Genomic DNA, 14,145 nt, shown 5'->3' on the forward strand with positions numbered 1-14,145 from the left:
TAAAGAATAATGAATTAGATTGATTTTTAATTTAACAGTAATAGCTTTAGGAACAGGACTTAACCTAAATCTTATTTTTCACTTAATTTTCTTGGAACAACTAGGAATATAACTTGCAAATTCTATTTGTTAATTACTTTGTGGATCTGTAGAAAGCTCTTTTCTCTTGAATTTAATTTCTTTGAGAAACAGTGAGTTAAATAGATCTATGTCTATTTGGCCTGGGTGGTCCTACCCTTGATTTAGGCAGTAGCTAAAATAGTGCTGAGAGGGAAATTTATGGCACTAGATGCATACACTTGAAAAGAAAAATAGAATCTCAAATCAATAATGCAATATCCCATCCCAAGAACCTCTAAAATAACAGTATAAACCCAAAGCAAACAGAAGGAAGCAGATGAAGACAAGAGCAGAAATCAGTGAACTTGAAAGCAGAAAACAAAAAGAGAAAAATCAATGAAACAAAGACAGAGCTGATTCTTTGAATACATCAATAAATTTGATAAACCTTAGGAACACTGAAAAAGAAAAAAAAAGACACAAAATAGCAATATCATGAATGAACCAGGGGATATTATGACAGATCATGAAGATGCCAGAAGGTTGAGAAAATCCTCCAAGCAGTTTTATACATACATATTTAACAACTTAGATGAAAAAGACCGCTTCATCACAACACAAAGTACCACAACAAACTCAATGTGAAATAGACAATTTGAATAGCCCTGTAACTTTTAAGGAAATTGAATTCAAATGTAAAACATAAAGCTATAAAACTTTTAGAGAATACCATAGGAGAAAATCTTCAAGATCTAGAGCTAGTCAAAGAGGTCTTAGACTTGACACAAAAAACATATAATTCATAAAAGGAAAATTGGATAAATCAGACTTCCTCAAATTAAAAATTGTAACTGTGCAAAAGGCCTTGTTAACAGGTTGAAAAAAACAAACTACGGACTAGGACAAAATATTTGCAAACTGTCTGTCTGACAAAATATTTTTATCTTGAATATTTGAAAAATGCTGAAAACTCAATATTAAGAAAACAATCTAATTAGTAAACTAGCAAATGATATGAAGGGACATTTCACCAGAGATGACATACAGATGGCCAATAAGCACATAAAAAGATGTTCAACATCATTAGTCCTTTGGGACATTAAAATTAAAACCACAATGAGATGTCAGTACATACCTATCAGAATGGCTAAAATTAAAAATAGTGACAGCTCCAAATGCTGGCAAGGATTTAGAGAAACATGATCACTCACATATTGCTGATGGGAATGTAAAATACTACAATCACTCTGGAAAATAGTTTGGCAGTTTCTTAAAAAGCTAAACATGCAACTACCAGACAACCCAGTAATTTCACTCCTGTACATTTATACTATGGAAATAAAGACTTAAGGTACACAAAAACTTGTACACAAATGTTTATGGCAGCTTTATGTGTAACATCCAAAAATTAGAAACAACGTAGATATCCTTCAACAGGTTGAACAAACTGTGGTATATCCATACCGTAGGACACTATTGAGCAATAAAAAGGAATGCTATTGATGCATTCAACAACATGGATAAATCTTCAGAGAATTATGATGAGTAAAAAAGCCAATCCCGAAAGGTCACATCCCAAAGGCCCATTTATGTAGTATTCTTGAATTGGCAAATGATAGAAAGGGACTACTGATTAGTGGTTGCAGGTGTTAAAAATGGGTTAGAAGAGCAGGGAAGTGTGTGTGGCTACACGTGATGTCAGTGTTCCCCATCTTGACTGTATCGGTGTCCATTGTGATATTGTGACATCGTGATATCATGACATTTTGCAAAATGTTTCTGTTGGGGAAACTAAGGAAAGGGTATACAGGATCTTTGTGTATTATTTCTTATGCTGAAAGTCATTTTGAAGTTTGAAGCCAAGATACTGAGGCATAGGAAGAAGACTATGGCATGACACAACACTATTAATTAGGAGTCTTGGGGATTACTTTTCCCTTTGAGTTTACACATCTGAAGATGGACGTGAGATGCTGGAGAGAATTCTGAGGAAGTAGCTTAAAAAGATGATAAACCTTGATGAATGACACGTTGTGTAGAGCTAGGTTAAGGAACGATGGCTGTCTTGCTTAACTGGTGCCATTGCCTAATAAAGTTTGCTTAAACGATGGGCACATTGGCCCTTTGGCCTCAATGCCATTATCTCACTCTTGTTCTTCAAGCCCAGCTCAATTTCTACCTCAGTTTGAAGTTGTTCTTGAGTATCTCAACCCCTACTCATTTCTGCCTCTTAGGAGTTGATAGATTTGGCAAAGACTGTGCCATGAGATTAGTTTTAAACAAGGTAACTGCAATTATATATCCAACTTAGTGTCTCCTACAGAAAGCTATTTCACCAAGGGGGTACTCCTTGAATTGGTTTCATGCTGTCATATCATTGTGAAACTCCTTTATGGGAATTTTAGATTAAATGCCCTCTCAAGTACCTACTTCTTGATTCTCTGAATTCAGTTATTTCATGGTTTGTCATTCCAAATGGTGATATTTGCTTTTTACCTACCACTTCTTTCCCTAAAGAGAACAGTAACCCTTGTGGGGCAGCACTGAATCTCATGGGTGACTATGGTATGTATTCAATCAGTATTTGCGGACTGAGTGAACTCACTACTAAACATTTCCACAAAAGAACTCTGACCGATGATGTTAAGCTACAGTAGAAGAAAACTAGGTTGAACTCAGTGAGAAAACCAGCATGTCAAGCCCTTACATGCGAGATGTGAGTAATGGCCATACAATCTTCACAACTGGTCATTTCATGAGGACCACAGGGCCATCTGTCCAATGTTATCTGTGGTTCCGCCTGAAAGAAGATGACCAGCTCACTACGACCTGCAGAGTTCCTGCCTGGTTGTATGATTCCAGACTTCTGGGATTTTGGGCTTGATTCTCCACAGGGCAGAAAGCTATATTCCCCTTCCCATTTAAATTGCAGCTACTGTGAAATTAGCCATGACCATCTTTTACAAGTAAAATTCTCATGTAGATAGTAGACTCCAGAGTGATACTGGCCTCCTTTATTTGGCAACTGTGTTCCCATTCCTAATGTGTTTTGTAACTCATGCATGATGTCTGAGTAGGTTCGAATGAAACCATATTTATTATGTACTCTGTTCTTTCAAATAACAAAACAGATTACTGTGTTGTTATGCAGATGTGCCATGGGTGGAATGCCAACTCTCGGGAGCATGCAAAGCCCTGTCCACTTTACTGAGACATTGTGAGAGGTGTGAATGACATTTGAAGGGAGTTTCTTGAATCTCTTATGTTGGGTTTTGCATGTGCTGCACCCGCCTGATTACTTTATGTAAGATGCTATTGGGCTGTTCCATGTAAAAATTCATGTTGTATCAATTAATTTCATAGGGAAACGAACCTGAAAGTCCGCCATGCGCTATCAGTTACCTCAGAACTTGGAGCAGATATTAGCAGACTTGCAAAGTTTGATGGTAAGTGTTTAAAATGGACAAACAAAAATCACAAAACCAAAAAGTAATGTAATGAAATAATTATCTGAAATTTAATTCATGTTTCTTTTTACTTGGAAGGACATAAAATTCTGCAGGTATCAAAGCCTGTAATCTCATGCAAAAGAGTAAAAATGTTTACCAAGGGGAGAATGGCTTTATTAGTTCATTGTTCATTTCATCCTTGTTTCCTCTTCTGTAGACCTCATTTCCTCTAGTCCCACAAAACCCTTCCCTTGCCTGACCTTGGCCTCCCTGGGGCCCTGTGCAGATTTGCTGTGGATGAACACAAGCCATACTTGTACTTCTAGCTCTAGGTCTAACCGTTCATCTATTCTTTGGCTCCATGACAAAGACCAAATACTAGACTGCAAAGTTTGCCAAGAAAATAATCCAGCCTCATATATTTCTGTATCTTGCCTGGCATAATGTCTTAAAGGTAGTAGGTGTTCAGGAAGAAAATTCTGATTTATTAATAAGTCGGTCAGCTGTTGCTCTTTGAGACCATGGTTTCCTTATCACAACTTTCACACCACTCAACCCAGTCCCTTCTTCTCAGCATGGGAAACCATCTCCTCTGCCTGTTCTGTTCCACCTATGTCTTGTTATTTTCTGTTAAAGTTGTCACAGAAAAACAAAATCCTTCAAGAGTAAAAGGAAAGAACCATTAACAGTAGGGCTATAGGCACCAGAATAGGCTATGGGAGAATCTTTGGGTTCAGTGGTCTCTTGCTTTACACATTTGTATGTCTGTCCTTGAACACAAATATTTCCATATAGATTGGTTTTATTTATTAATGAATCTTTGAGTTTGAGACTGTCTTCCAAATATTTTCTTTGGAGTCTGTTTAAAGGAAAATGTGGTCAGGCGTCCTAGCATGATCCTATGGGGTAAAGCACTGGTGAATTTTAAGTTGTCAAATTTCCCCAGTGCACCGCTTAGAGTTTATATTGCCTGTACTTTGCATTTGCTTATAAACTCTGTCTAGAGGCTGTTAATATTTTCATCTCTATTAAATGTGTGCTGTTATAATAAATGTTTGTAGAAAAAAATATTCCTCCAGTTTGAGATTTAAGTCAGGGGAATAGCCAGGAAACTTTAAATGGCCCAAGAAATATTTTGATTGGAGTAAAACAAATTATACATTTTCTACTAAGTAATTTTTTCAATGAAAATTTACTGTTCTTTGAATCCAAGGAAAGTAAATTCTTTTCATGAATCAAAATACTTGCTTAAAATATTTCATAGAATATTTATGGAGTCCTAAAAGGGCAACCTAAATATAATTTACCATTACTCATTTCTTTCCTGACAGAATTGTACCTTTATTCCTCTATCAATCTATGAGGAGGTAAAAATTCATGCTTTTTAGTCTTCTTTACCATAAAAAAGCAGAAAATTATTGTTATAATTGCCCAGTTCACTTTTTTCATACTGTGATTCAGTTCAGACACTAAGAAATCTTAGTGGTGTAAACAGTAAAAGTTTTTTTCTTGTGCATGTCACATTCTGATGTAGGTCAGGCGGCCTTATCCATCTTCTAGCCATGGTGCCTAGACTAATGGCCTCTAAGGTCACCACACTAAAGCAAGGACACACTGACTTTTAACTGCTTCCTTTCAAATTTTGTTGACCAGTGTGAGTCACATGGGCCTGGCCCAAATGCAAGGGAGGCTGGGAAATAACAAGCAGATACATTTGTTGAGTGCTGTCTTTACTATACCCTCCAAGAATTCTGATCATAGATCAAGGCCAGGATAGTGCATCAAGGGCCAGGCTGGATTAGGTTGATTTCTTACATGCAACCGTAGGAATGGGGCCAAGAATCCTCCTTCTCAGTCAGAGTATGACTCCTCTTACTCTCTATCTCTTCTACCCTGTTTGGCTTTTTCTTTTTCTCATAGCACATATCACCATCTGGCATACTCTATAACTTATTTATTTTCTGTTTATTATTTATTGTTCATCTCTACTTGCTGCAGTGTAAGCCACATGGGGATCTTTGTTTTGCTCACTGTTATATGCCAAGTTCCTAGAACAATGCCTTGCACATAATAGGTGCTAGATAAACACTTGTTCAGTGCATGAATAAATGGTTGCAAATGCCAGAAATGGGGGGCAGGATCAACATGAGGCCCCAGAAAGACAGGGGAAGGCAAAGGAAGGGCCTAAGGTTAAGTGATTGGGAATGGTGGGTGGAAGAATGGGGTGAGGTAGAAACTTCCTGATGGGAACTTGAAGGATGAAGCAAGAGTGCTGGGTAGCCTGCTCCTGGAGGGCAGGTGGCTGAGAGAGGGCTTATCTGTTGTGGTGATTTTATAAGATCTTCATCTCAATATTTTTTCAAACAAAATTTAACACATAGGCACCATATTTAAGTCAATACAAGTGGTGCTGCTCAGGCTGAAGCCAGAAGACATTTCCTCACCTAAAATAGTTTCTTTCATATAGCTGGGGTATCCTGAAAGGTTAAGGGACTTGCCTCTTTATGAAAACAGTTTTTAAAAATATTTCATACAATTTGTTTCTAAAGTACATTAATAATTATTACATACTAGATGTGGCTTGAATTTGCTTCATGGAGCATAAGTAACTCATCAAATATTTAACATAATTGTTTTCTCAAAGGCAACACAGACCTCTCTATTTAGAAATCATTTATACTTAAACTGTGGTCACTTTTCAGTTTAGAACTGAACTAAGCACCAGATTTCTGTTGAATTTACACTTTTGTTCTTAAATTTTGTGTTGAATTTCAATCTACCTTAAAGTTTAAGGCAATATTTTGAATTGAACTGTATATTAAAATATGATTTCCTATTTCCAAGAAAGCATCTTTGAATAACTAGAGGGATTAAGGGATTAAACTAGACACAATATACAAATTATATTTTCCCTGTTAGCAGCCAAATTTAAAGACCAGAAAGGTGATGCAAGATGTGGTATGGAAAGTCTTTGAAAGTGTTGGGATAGTTAATAAACACTAAATCCTTCCCATTAAAGCTCTTGCTTTCTTAAAGCCTTCAACTTTTCCTCTACTCCATTCTTTCCAAACCCTAGTTTAGACATGTTCATTTCAGTCTCTCCCTGCCTCTGACACACACATTCAAACCCTCTATACTATAAGCACACTTTTCTCTACCCGTTTCTCTCCTCTCTTCCCTCCATTTCTTACTAATCTATTTCCATCTTCCTCTTCCACCCTTTGTGTTAGCTTACATGTGCTATCTCGCAGCATACATTATCTCACTTTCTGTAATTCTTCACCTCTTGTTTTCATTGCTCTCTCCATATTAATTAAGTAATGAAATCCATTTATTAAGCATCTCCTAGGCACAAGATGCAGTAGGAAGTGTGTAGGATTAGAAGATATCTCCACATGTATTATCTAGTTTCCTTTGATACCTTTTCTCCTCCATTCCTTTCTTAGCCCCTCCCCTTTTTTTGTCTTTATTCACTGTTGTCATAATGGTTATCACTAGATTTCAGGTTTTCCTCTGATGACTAGAAAAACCTTCCTTGAGTCGTGGGAATTGAAACCACATATTGCATCCTTTAGTTTAAGCTAAAAGCATGATATCAACATAGTGTACATTTGGAAGTGCCCTGCCTAGCTGTGGCATGGTCTAATAGATGACACAGACATGTGAGGCACGCCCTTTCCCATGCTCTCTGTCTGTGCTAAGTATATCTTTTAGCTTGTGACTTCTGGGCAAATCTGGGTATGGTGTTATTTTTGCTTCTAGTTACTGTGTGGTTTTTCTTCTGAGACTTTGCCAAAATACTTTCTCTAGCACCAAACTACAGTTTTTTGTTTTTGAATCATAAGTGCACATCTTCCAAGTATTTGAAGACCTGAGTTTCCCACTCATATTCCTAGAGAAGTCCTCATGGGGGACACCAAGACTCAAAACTGAGATGGCTAGGGCCTTAGGATATCCCTCATAAGTCTTCCTGCCTCCTCACTTTTGCACCTAAACCCAAGGACAGTGTCTTGCTAGTAACCTCCTTAGGCATGGCATGAAACTTTCATTCATTCTTTCATTCATTCACTCAGTCATCTGTCCATTTACTCAGTAAAAATGTATTTAACACAATGACCAGGGGCTTGCTAAGCCTGCAGATACAGTGGTTAATAAATCAGACCTAGGCCTTGCTTTCACAGAGCTGATAGCCTGGCAGGGAAGACAGACTTTTGAACAAGTGCTTATTCCCAAAGAATGAGCCAAATTTAGTTTGGCAAAGGTCCTACAGTTCTCAGGCCTTAAGCATGTTGTTGACACATAAACACACTCACTATATACCAGGGATTGTGCTAAGTAATTGTACACATTATCTTATTAAATCCTTATAGCCTTGAGAGGAAGAGATTATTACTGCCTCCAATTTATGGGCAAGGAATTTGAGATTCAGAAAAATTGAATAATTTTCCCAATGGCACATGATTACTAAGTGGAAGAGCCAGACTATGAGCCCAAGACTGCTGGCAAAGCCTATTTTATGGAAGGCTACAAGAGGCTGTGAACTACAAGCAGAAAGTCAGCATTGGAGAAGTAGGGGAATTAGCATGACAACCTAGCTCCTGATCAGGATAAGAAATAAATTTTAAGAATACTCTAAATTGAAAGGCACAAAATTAATTACCAGAGATCAAGTATACCTAGGACTCAGATGACATCATCATATTTTTAAAAAGCAGCAATGTTCTCAGTGATCTTGAATGTCAGGATCCCGGACAAGAGTTTATAGAAGAGTTGGCTAACTATAGAGACCAGTACATGCAAGACAGTGTTTTGGGTTTTGGTAGGTAAATCTATTTATTTAAAAAATTTTTATATAAATGTTTTTATACATTTCTAACATCAGAAAATAATTGATAAATAGTCTGTTGAATTTTGTAAGGAAAAATAAATAAGTTGATCTAATATTATAACAATCTAAAAATAGAGCAGGCCTTGAGTTTTCATGTTAAAGTTTTACGGGAATTGAAAAGCTTTTTATAAATAAGTAGCTGGGATAGTTTTCAGTTATACATTTGTAGACTGGACATTTTTATGCCTTGGGGAAAGTGCTGGATATAAATTGTGCAAATGTGTTTAAGAATCTGTTGCATATTGTTACTGACTGGACTGAGATCTGTTTTTTTGCAGTTTATGACAAGTTTACATATTTTGTATGACTGTTAATACTGAGTTCTGAACCAGGGAAAGGTTGACTCTTTATTTCAGGAATCTTGGTGTATTTTATGGTCCTTTATAAAGAATAGCATGTGTGTAATTAAAATACACAAAAACAAACATCTCTTTTTTGTTAAAAAAAAAAAAAAGGCTTGGTCAACATCTTACGACTTTTTACTTACCAGATAGTTTCCCGTTCACCTGGACAGAGGCACAGCCCAACAGCACAGCTGATATGATTGTAGGAGACATATATACCATCTAAAGGCAAGAAGAATAGCTTCCCTTTTTACTGCTGGTATTGATATGGCTATTATGGTAGTGATGATGGGTGGCTGAGGCTTGAAGGTTGAAGAATGAAGAGGCTTTAGAAAATAGGAAGGTGACACTCTTTTTTCTAAGAAAAAAAAAATGTATCACATCATCAGGGCAACAATTAATGGTCAGTCTCCTAAACTCTGAGAAACTCTTGGCTGGAGAAACTCTTTAACAGCAATGATGATGTCTTACTCAGTAGATAATTTGTCTTATTAAAGAGTTGCAGTGCAGATAATCAAGAAATAATGCTAATAATAATATACATCACGAAAGCCAACTTCTCTGGAGAATCATGGAATATTGGGTATTGACTTCCATTTTCATGATAAACTATAGATTTCCACTTGGAGGTAAATGCTTTAGGTGAAAAAAGCTATTAGGTTGGTTATTAACCAACAACCCAGATGACTAAATTTAGAATCCTGAGGAAGGGTGAGAATAAAATCTTGTGGATTTTGTCTAGGATGGACCTAGAACATTTCTGTGTGACTGTGAACTGGGTGAATTGCTATCTGCTTTCGTATCTGTTCTCCTCAGAGGGGAAAACGTAAAACTAGCTAGTCTGATTATATTTCTATCTCCTCATTGACATGATCTTTGTCCCAGTTGTTTCATTGCGCATTAAAGATGACTTTGCTCTAAACATGCTTACAGTGAATAACTATCTGAGAAAAAAATACTATTTTTCCTAAATTGTTTTCTCATTCATTGTCTGACTGTTTACTGCCTCCAACTCTTTTCCAGTACTATTAGCAAAAGGAAGAAGGGTCCTAAAGTTTTTCCTTAGTCTTTATTATGCTTTATTGCTAGGGTACCTATTTGTTTGCTTCTGATGTGCTTTAAGGTTCCCCCTTTCCCCCCCTAGAGTGTTCAGATATGTTTGTATCTTGTTAGAGTTAGGTCAACCTAAGCCCATGATGGTGGCTAGCCTCCTAGGTCTTCCACTCCTTTTTTATCATTATCACCATGGAAATAAATCCACTTCTTTCATTCATCTTAAATCTACTCTAGCACCCATCTCAATTCCCACCTTCTCTTTAGAAACCATAGGAATTTTTTTTCCATCTCTACAACAAATATGCACTAAGATCTTATTATGTAGGCAGTATGGTAGGCTCTGGGGATACGACGTGAATACAGTGCTCTCTTCAGAGGAAACTATTTACCCTTTTTTGGAAAAGGGAAGAAAAAGTTTGGAAGCTTTTGTTTTATGCTAACAAGGCTAAGAAAGGGGAAGCTGAGTACTTCTGAAGACAAAAAAAAAAAAAAAAAAGAAAATGTACTTTGGCTTTGTTCCCACCACTTTGTTTTGACCAGGCTCTGTATTTAGTACTTAAATCAGTAGGACCACACTCTTTGAGAAAGGCTGAATTGGGGGTTGGCCTCCAAGAACCAAGGCAGAACCCCTTGGCCTTACTGCCTGTTCCTGTCTAGAACCACACCCTTGGTGTCAGGCCAGAAGTTGGAAGAGCCTTGGGGCCAGGGAGGAGTGAGCCAACATGTTCAAGGCTGTATTTGTCTCCATGTCAGTCTTTGCTTGCGACAATAAAAATGATCAAATGAGCCTGTTTTTTATATTTCTATTGGCAGGGACTGTGTATCATGTTGTTTTTGCCCAAAACACATTTTTATTTATTTATGTTTTTTTGGTGGCCAACTTTGAAGACTTGAGAAATTGAGTCTTGGGTCAAGAAACTGGAATAAGCTTTAAGGGTTGCTATCAACCCAATATTTTATGCACGTTTTGCTGGCGATACTCAATTCAAACTTCTACAAAATTTAGGAATGAAAATTATTGGTCAAGAGGAAAAGACTTTGAATTCTTAGAATTTAGAAAAAGTCCCCTCTTCCACAACATAATTGTCCAAACAACTTGGGCCAGTTGAAATCAACTTTAATTTACTTTTTAATATCAGTGATAGGCCATAATGGGAGCAACCAGAATTTAGCCACTTCCCTTTGTATAAAAAATGACTTTGTGCAGGTTATTTAACCTCACCCAAATCATCCTGCCAGTATTCTCGATAAGTGGTGGATGTCCAGGAAGCCGCCAGCGAATGCCCAAGTGGGGGCTATTTAGGTAGCACTTTTGTTATAACTGGGGAAAGGAAAAAGGAGTTTGGAAAAAGCAGTCCTTAGGCCCCGAGGCCCTCTCTCCTTTCTGTTTTTTGTTTATTCTTTTGTTTTTCATGCAAGATCCAATGTTAGTAATCTGGTTGGTCAGGAGTCATCAGGCCATGTGAAAACTGGCTGCTGTCACCTCTAAGAGTTTTTTTCAACGTTTATTTATTTTTGGGGCAGAGAGAGACAGAGCATGAACGGGGGAGGGGCAGAGAGAGAGGGTGACACAGAAACGGAAACAGGCTCCAGGCTCTGAGCCATCAGCCCAGAGCCTGACGCGGGGCTCGAACTCACGGACCGCGAGATCTTAACCGACTGCGCCACCCAGGCGCCCCTCACCTCTAAGAGTTTTAAAAGCAAAAGCTATCATCATAGGAAGGAAGGGTGTCTGTGTAAGAAGCCTCTAGGTTCAGGTGCTGGGTGAGTGGTGTGACAGAGAACTACAGAGGCTCTGTAGGCTGGGCTGGTCTCCTTTCTCTCCAGTCAGTGCTGAAGACTTCCTTTTGTATTTTCCAAATGCCACTTTGTACGTTCCCTTTGGCTTTGATTAAACACGTGTATTTTTATTGTTCTTGAGAGGTGCTAATCTCACCGCCGACTTGGGTTTGAGCCCTGTTTGGATCTCCCCACCACCTCTCTTTTTAATTCCTTCCCCCTTTTTGCCTTCTCTCCCTCTGTCTTTCAAGTCTTGGTACTCATTACTTATTGAAGTTTAACCCCAGCAGTTTGCAGTGCAAATGCATTTAATCTAATAGTTGTATTTTGTGAAAAGGTCCATACAAGATTATTTCTGGTTTCTTTTTCTGTCAAAAGAACCCCCACCCTGAAAGTGTATTTTCTTACTGAAATAATGGAACGAATTGATTTTTTGATTTGGAATGGGCATACCCTTGGTTTGGAATAGGCCTGGAAGTAAAAAAAAAACAACAAAAAAAAAACAACTGGAAACATATTCTGGTCAGGTTGGGACAAGTTATATGGTGGCTTTGAGAGGCCTCAGAACTCTGCATCTAATCAAGATAAGAAGCCTAGAACAGCTGAAAAGAATCACATGCATTCTCAGGCACATGTGGCAAACAAGGCCCAGGTTTCTTGGTGGGGGGATATAGTAGGACCCCTGAAATTCTGAGCCTAGAAAGGCCTGATTGACTTTGGTTGTGAAACTGGAAGTATGCCATCTTAACCTCTGTAAAAGTTCACAGTAAGTAAAAAGAGTGTAAGAAAGACTTTTAGGACAGTCCCTGCTTTATCTTTTCAGAAATCATTGTTACAAACTACAAGTACAGGTAAATGATTTTTATTTGAGGAAAAAAAAAACCAACCCATGGATCTCAAGGTTTCTATTGTTACTTAAACAATGCGGAAAGCTGTGTTAAAAACACTTAGTAGATTTCCATCTGTGTATTCATCGCCCCCCCTCCTCACCTCGCCCCCCCGCCCCCGTCAAGCGTGTTTTTTCTAGTACAATCTTGTGTACATAACATTGCACTCTCTAAAAAAAGGAAAAATATCCTGTGTATTAGAAGCAGGGTGGTAACACAGTACTGTGGACTTCCAAACAGAGTTTGAGGTGAGTCATAAACAAGTTTTGTTTTTGTTTTTGTTTTTTTTTTTTACAGGGACTGTTGTCTGTGAGGCGCCTAACAACAAATTAGATAAATTCACAGGAGTTCTCTCTTGGAAGGACAGCAAGCACTCCCTCAACAATGAGAAGATAATCCTGAGGGGCTGCATCCTGAGAAACACCAGCTGGTGTTTCGGAATGGTTATATTTGCAGGTACACATGACTGCCCGGAGTTGGCTATGGGGGAGTCCTTCCTGAGGTATGCATGGGCAGTCTGCACCTCTCCAGGTTGGATGAGCATGGTGCATCTGTTCCACACAAGGTGCTGCTCTGGGTTGACGGCAGAGGACAGCATCACTGCTCTGGAAATAGTCTGGGTGGCCCCCCTGTGTGAGCAGCCACTGACATCATGATCTTATTCTTAAGGGGTGCTTGGGCCCTCATTGCTTGGTGGGTGCTAGATCCCCAATGTTTAATTTCTCTTTCTTTATCTTCACCTAAGTCATGCCCATCCTTGTGTGTATTAATCAACTTTAAAGTGGGGGAAGGAAGTAGATGAAACAAAGCCCCCCACCCCTCTCTGCTGTTAATTTTGTAGTTTGCAAAGGTCAGGTAATCCTTTTGGAAAAGGTTTCTTGGAGATACTGCAATCATTTCTGTTTATACTCTGTAGCTTCTTCTATTATTTGTCAGCAGGCAGTGGGTCCTGGAAAGACTACATGATGGAGGCAGTGAGGGAGGGAAAGTGCCTCTTACTCTTCCTGCTGGCCACTTTCTGCATCTCTACTTTATCTCTACAGGCCCAAGGTGGCATTCTCCTGCTAAGGGAGCTTACAGTAGCTCCACTACATAAAGCCACTCAAATTGTACTCATGGCATCAATTGCCAGCCCTGGATTTTTAAAAATCCTGTTTATTATGACACTGAAATAAGACGTGTTTTTGGGTCTGTTGACTATGTGCAATCAAAATTGGAATGTTTTTCTTAACTGACTTTCCTCAACAACAACAAATGTTTATTAAAGACTCAAAAGTGTTCCAAACCTGGAAAAGGCCTCCCAATTCCTCCTAAATACTTTCAGCTGTGGATTTTAGTAAGGCTCTTGCTGCTTGGGGTATTGCCATTGTACGGACTTGAGAAATCCCTAGAAATATGGCAGTATATGTTCTTTTATCTGGGGATGAATCTGCTTTCATAATTCTCTCATCAGATGCTTTCATTCATTAGTCAGAGGAATAAACCTGTGACCACATATTTTCTTATTTGCATCTCTCTTGCGTTGGGAAAAGAGGCTTATATATCAACCTTCCTTTATCTTCCCACACAATGAAGGGGAGACTTCTTGAAGGTCCTTTCATGGGAAGGACCCTTCTGGTCTGCTTCCTGTCATCATAGAAATTGAGGAGCTTTATCCTAGGAATGGGCTATAGCCCAACATT

At 38.4% G+C, this 14,145-nt stretch overlaps 1 protein-coding gene across 7 annotated transcripts in view; it reads left to right on the forward strand.

The window, feature by feature from the left end:
* Positions 1–14,145, forward strand: part of ATP8B4 (ATPase phospholipid transporting 8B4 (putative)) — a 252,542-nt gene that overhangs the window by 137,145 nt on the left and 101,252 nt on the right. For all 7 annotated transcript variants that reach the window (XM_027067227.2, XM_053224036.1, XM_015063454.3 and 4 more), the window contains 2 exons: positions 3,424–3,506; positions 12,761–12,919. In XM_027067227.2, coding sequence (XP_026923028.2) covers positions 3,424–3,506; positions 12,761–12,919 — 242 coding nt within the window. The remainder of the gene's footprint in view (positions 1–3,423; positions 3,507–12,760; positions 12,920–14,145) is intronic.

The sequence above is a fragment of the Acinonyx jubatus genome, chromosome B3, assembly GCF_027475565.1.
Source record: "Acinonyx jubatus isolate Ajub_Pintada_27869175 chromosome B3, VMU_Ajub_asm_v1.0, whole genome shotgun sequence".
Classification (NCBI taxonomy): domain Eukaryota; kingdom Metazoa; phylum Chordata; class Mammalia; order Carnivora; family Felidae; genus Acinonyx; species Acinonyx jubatus.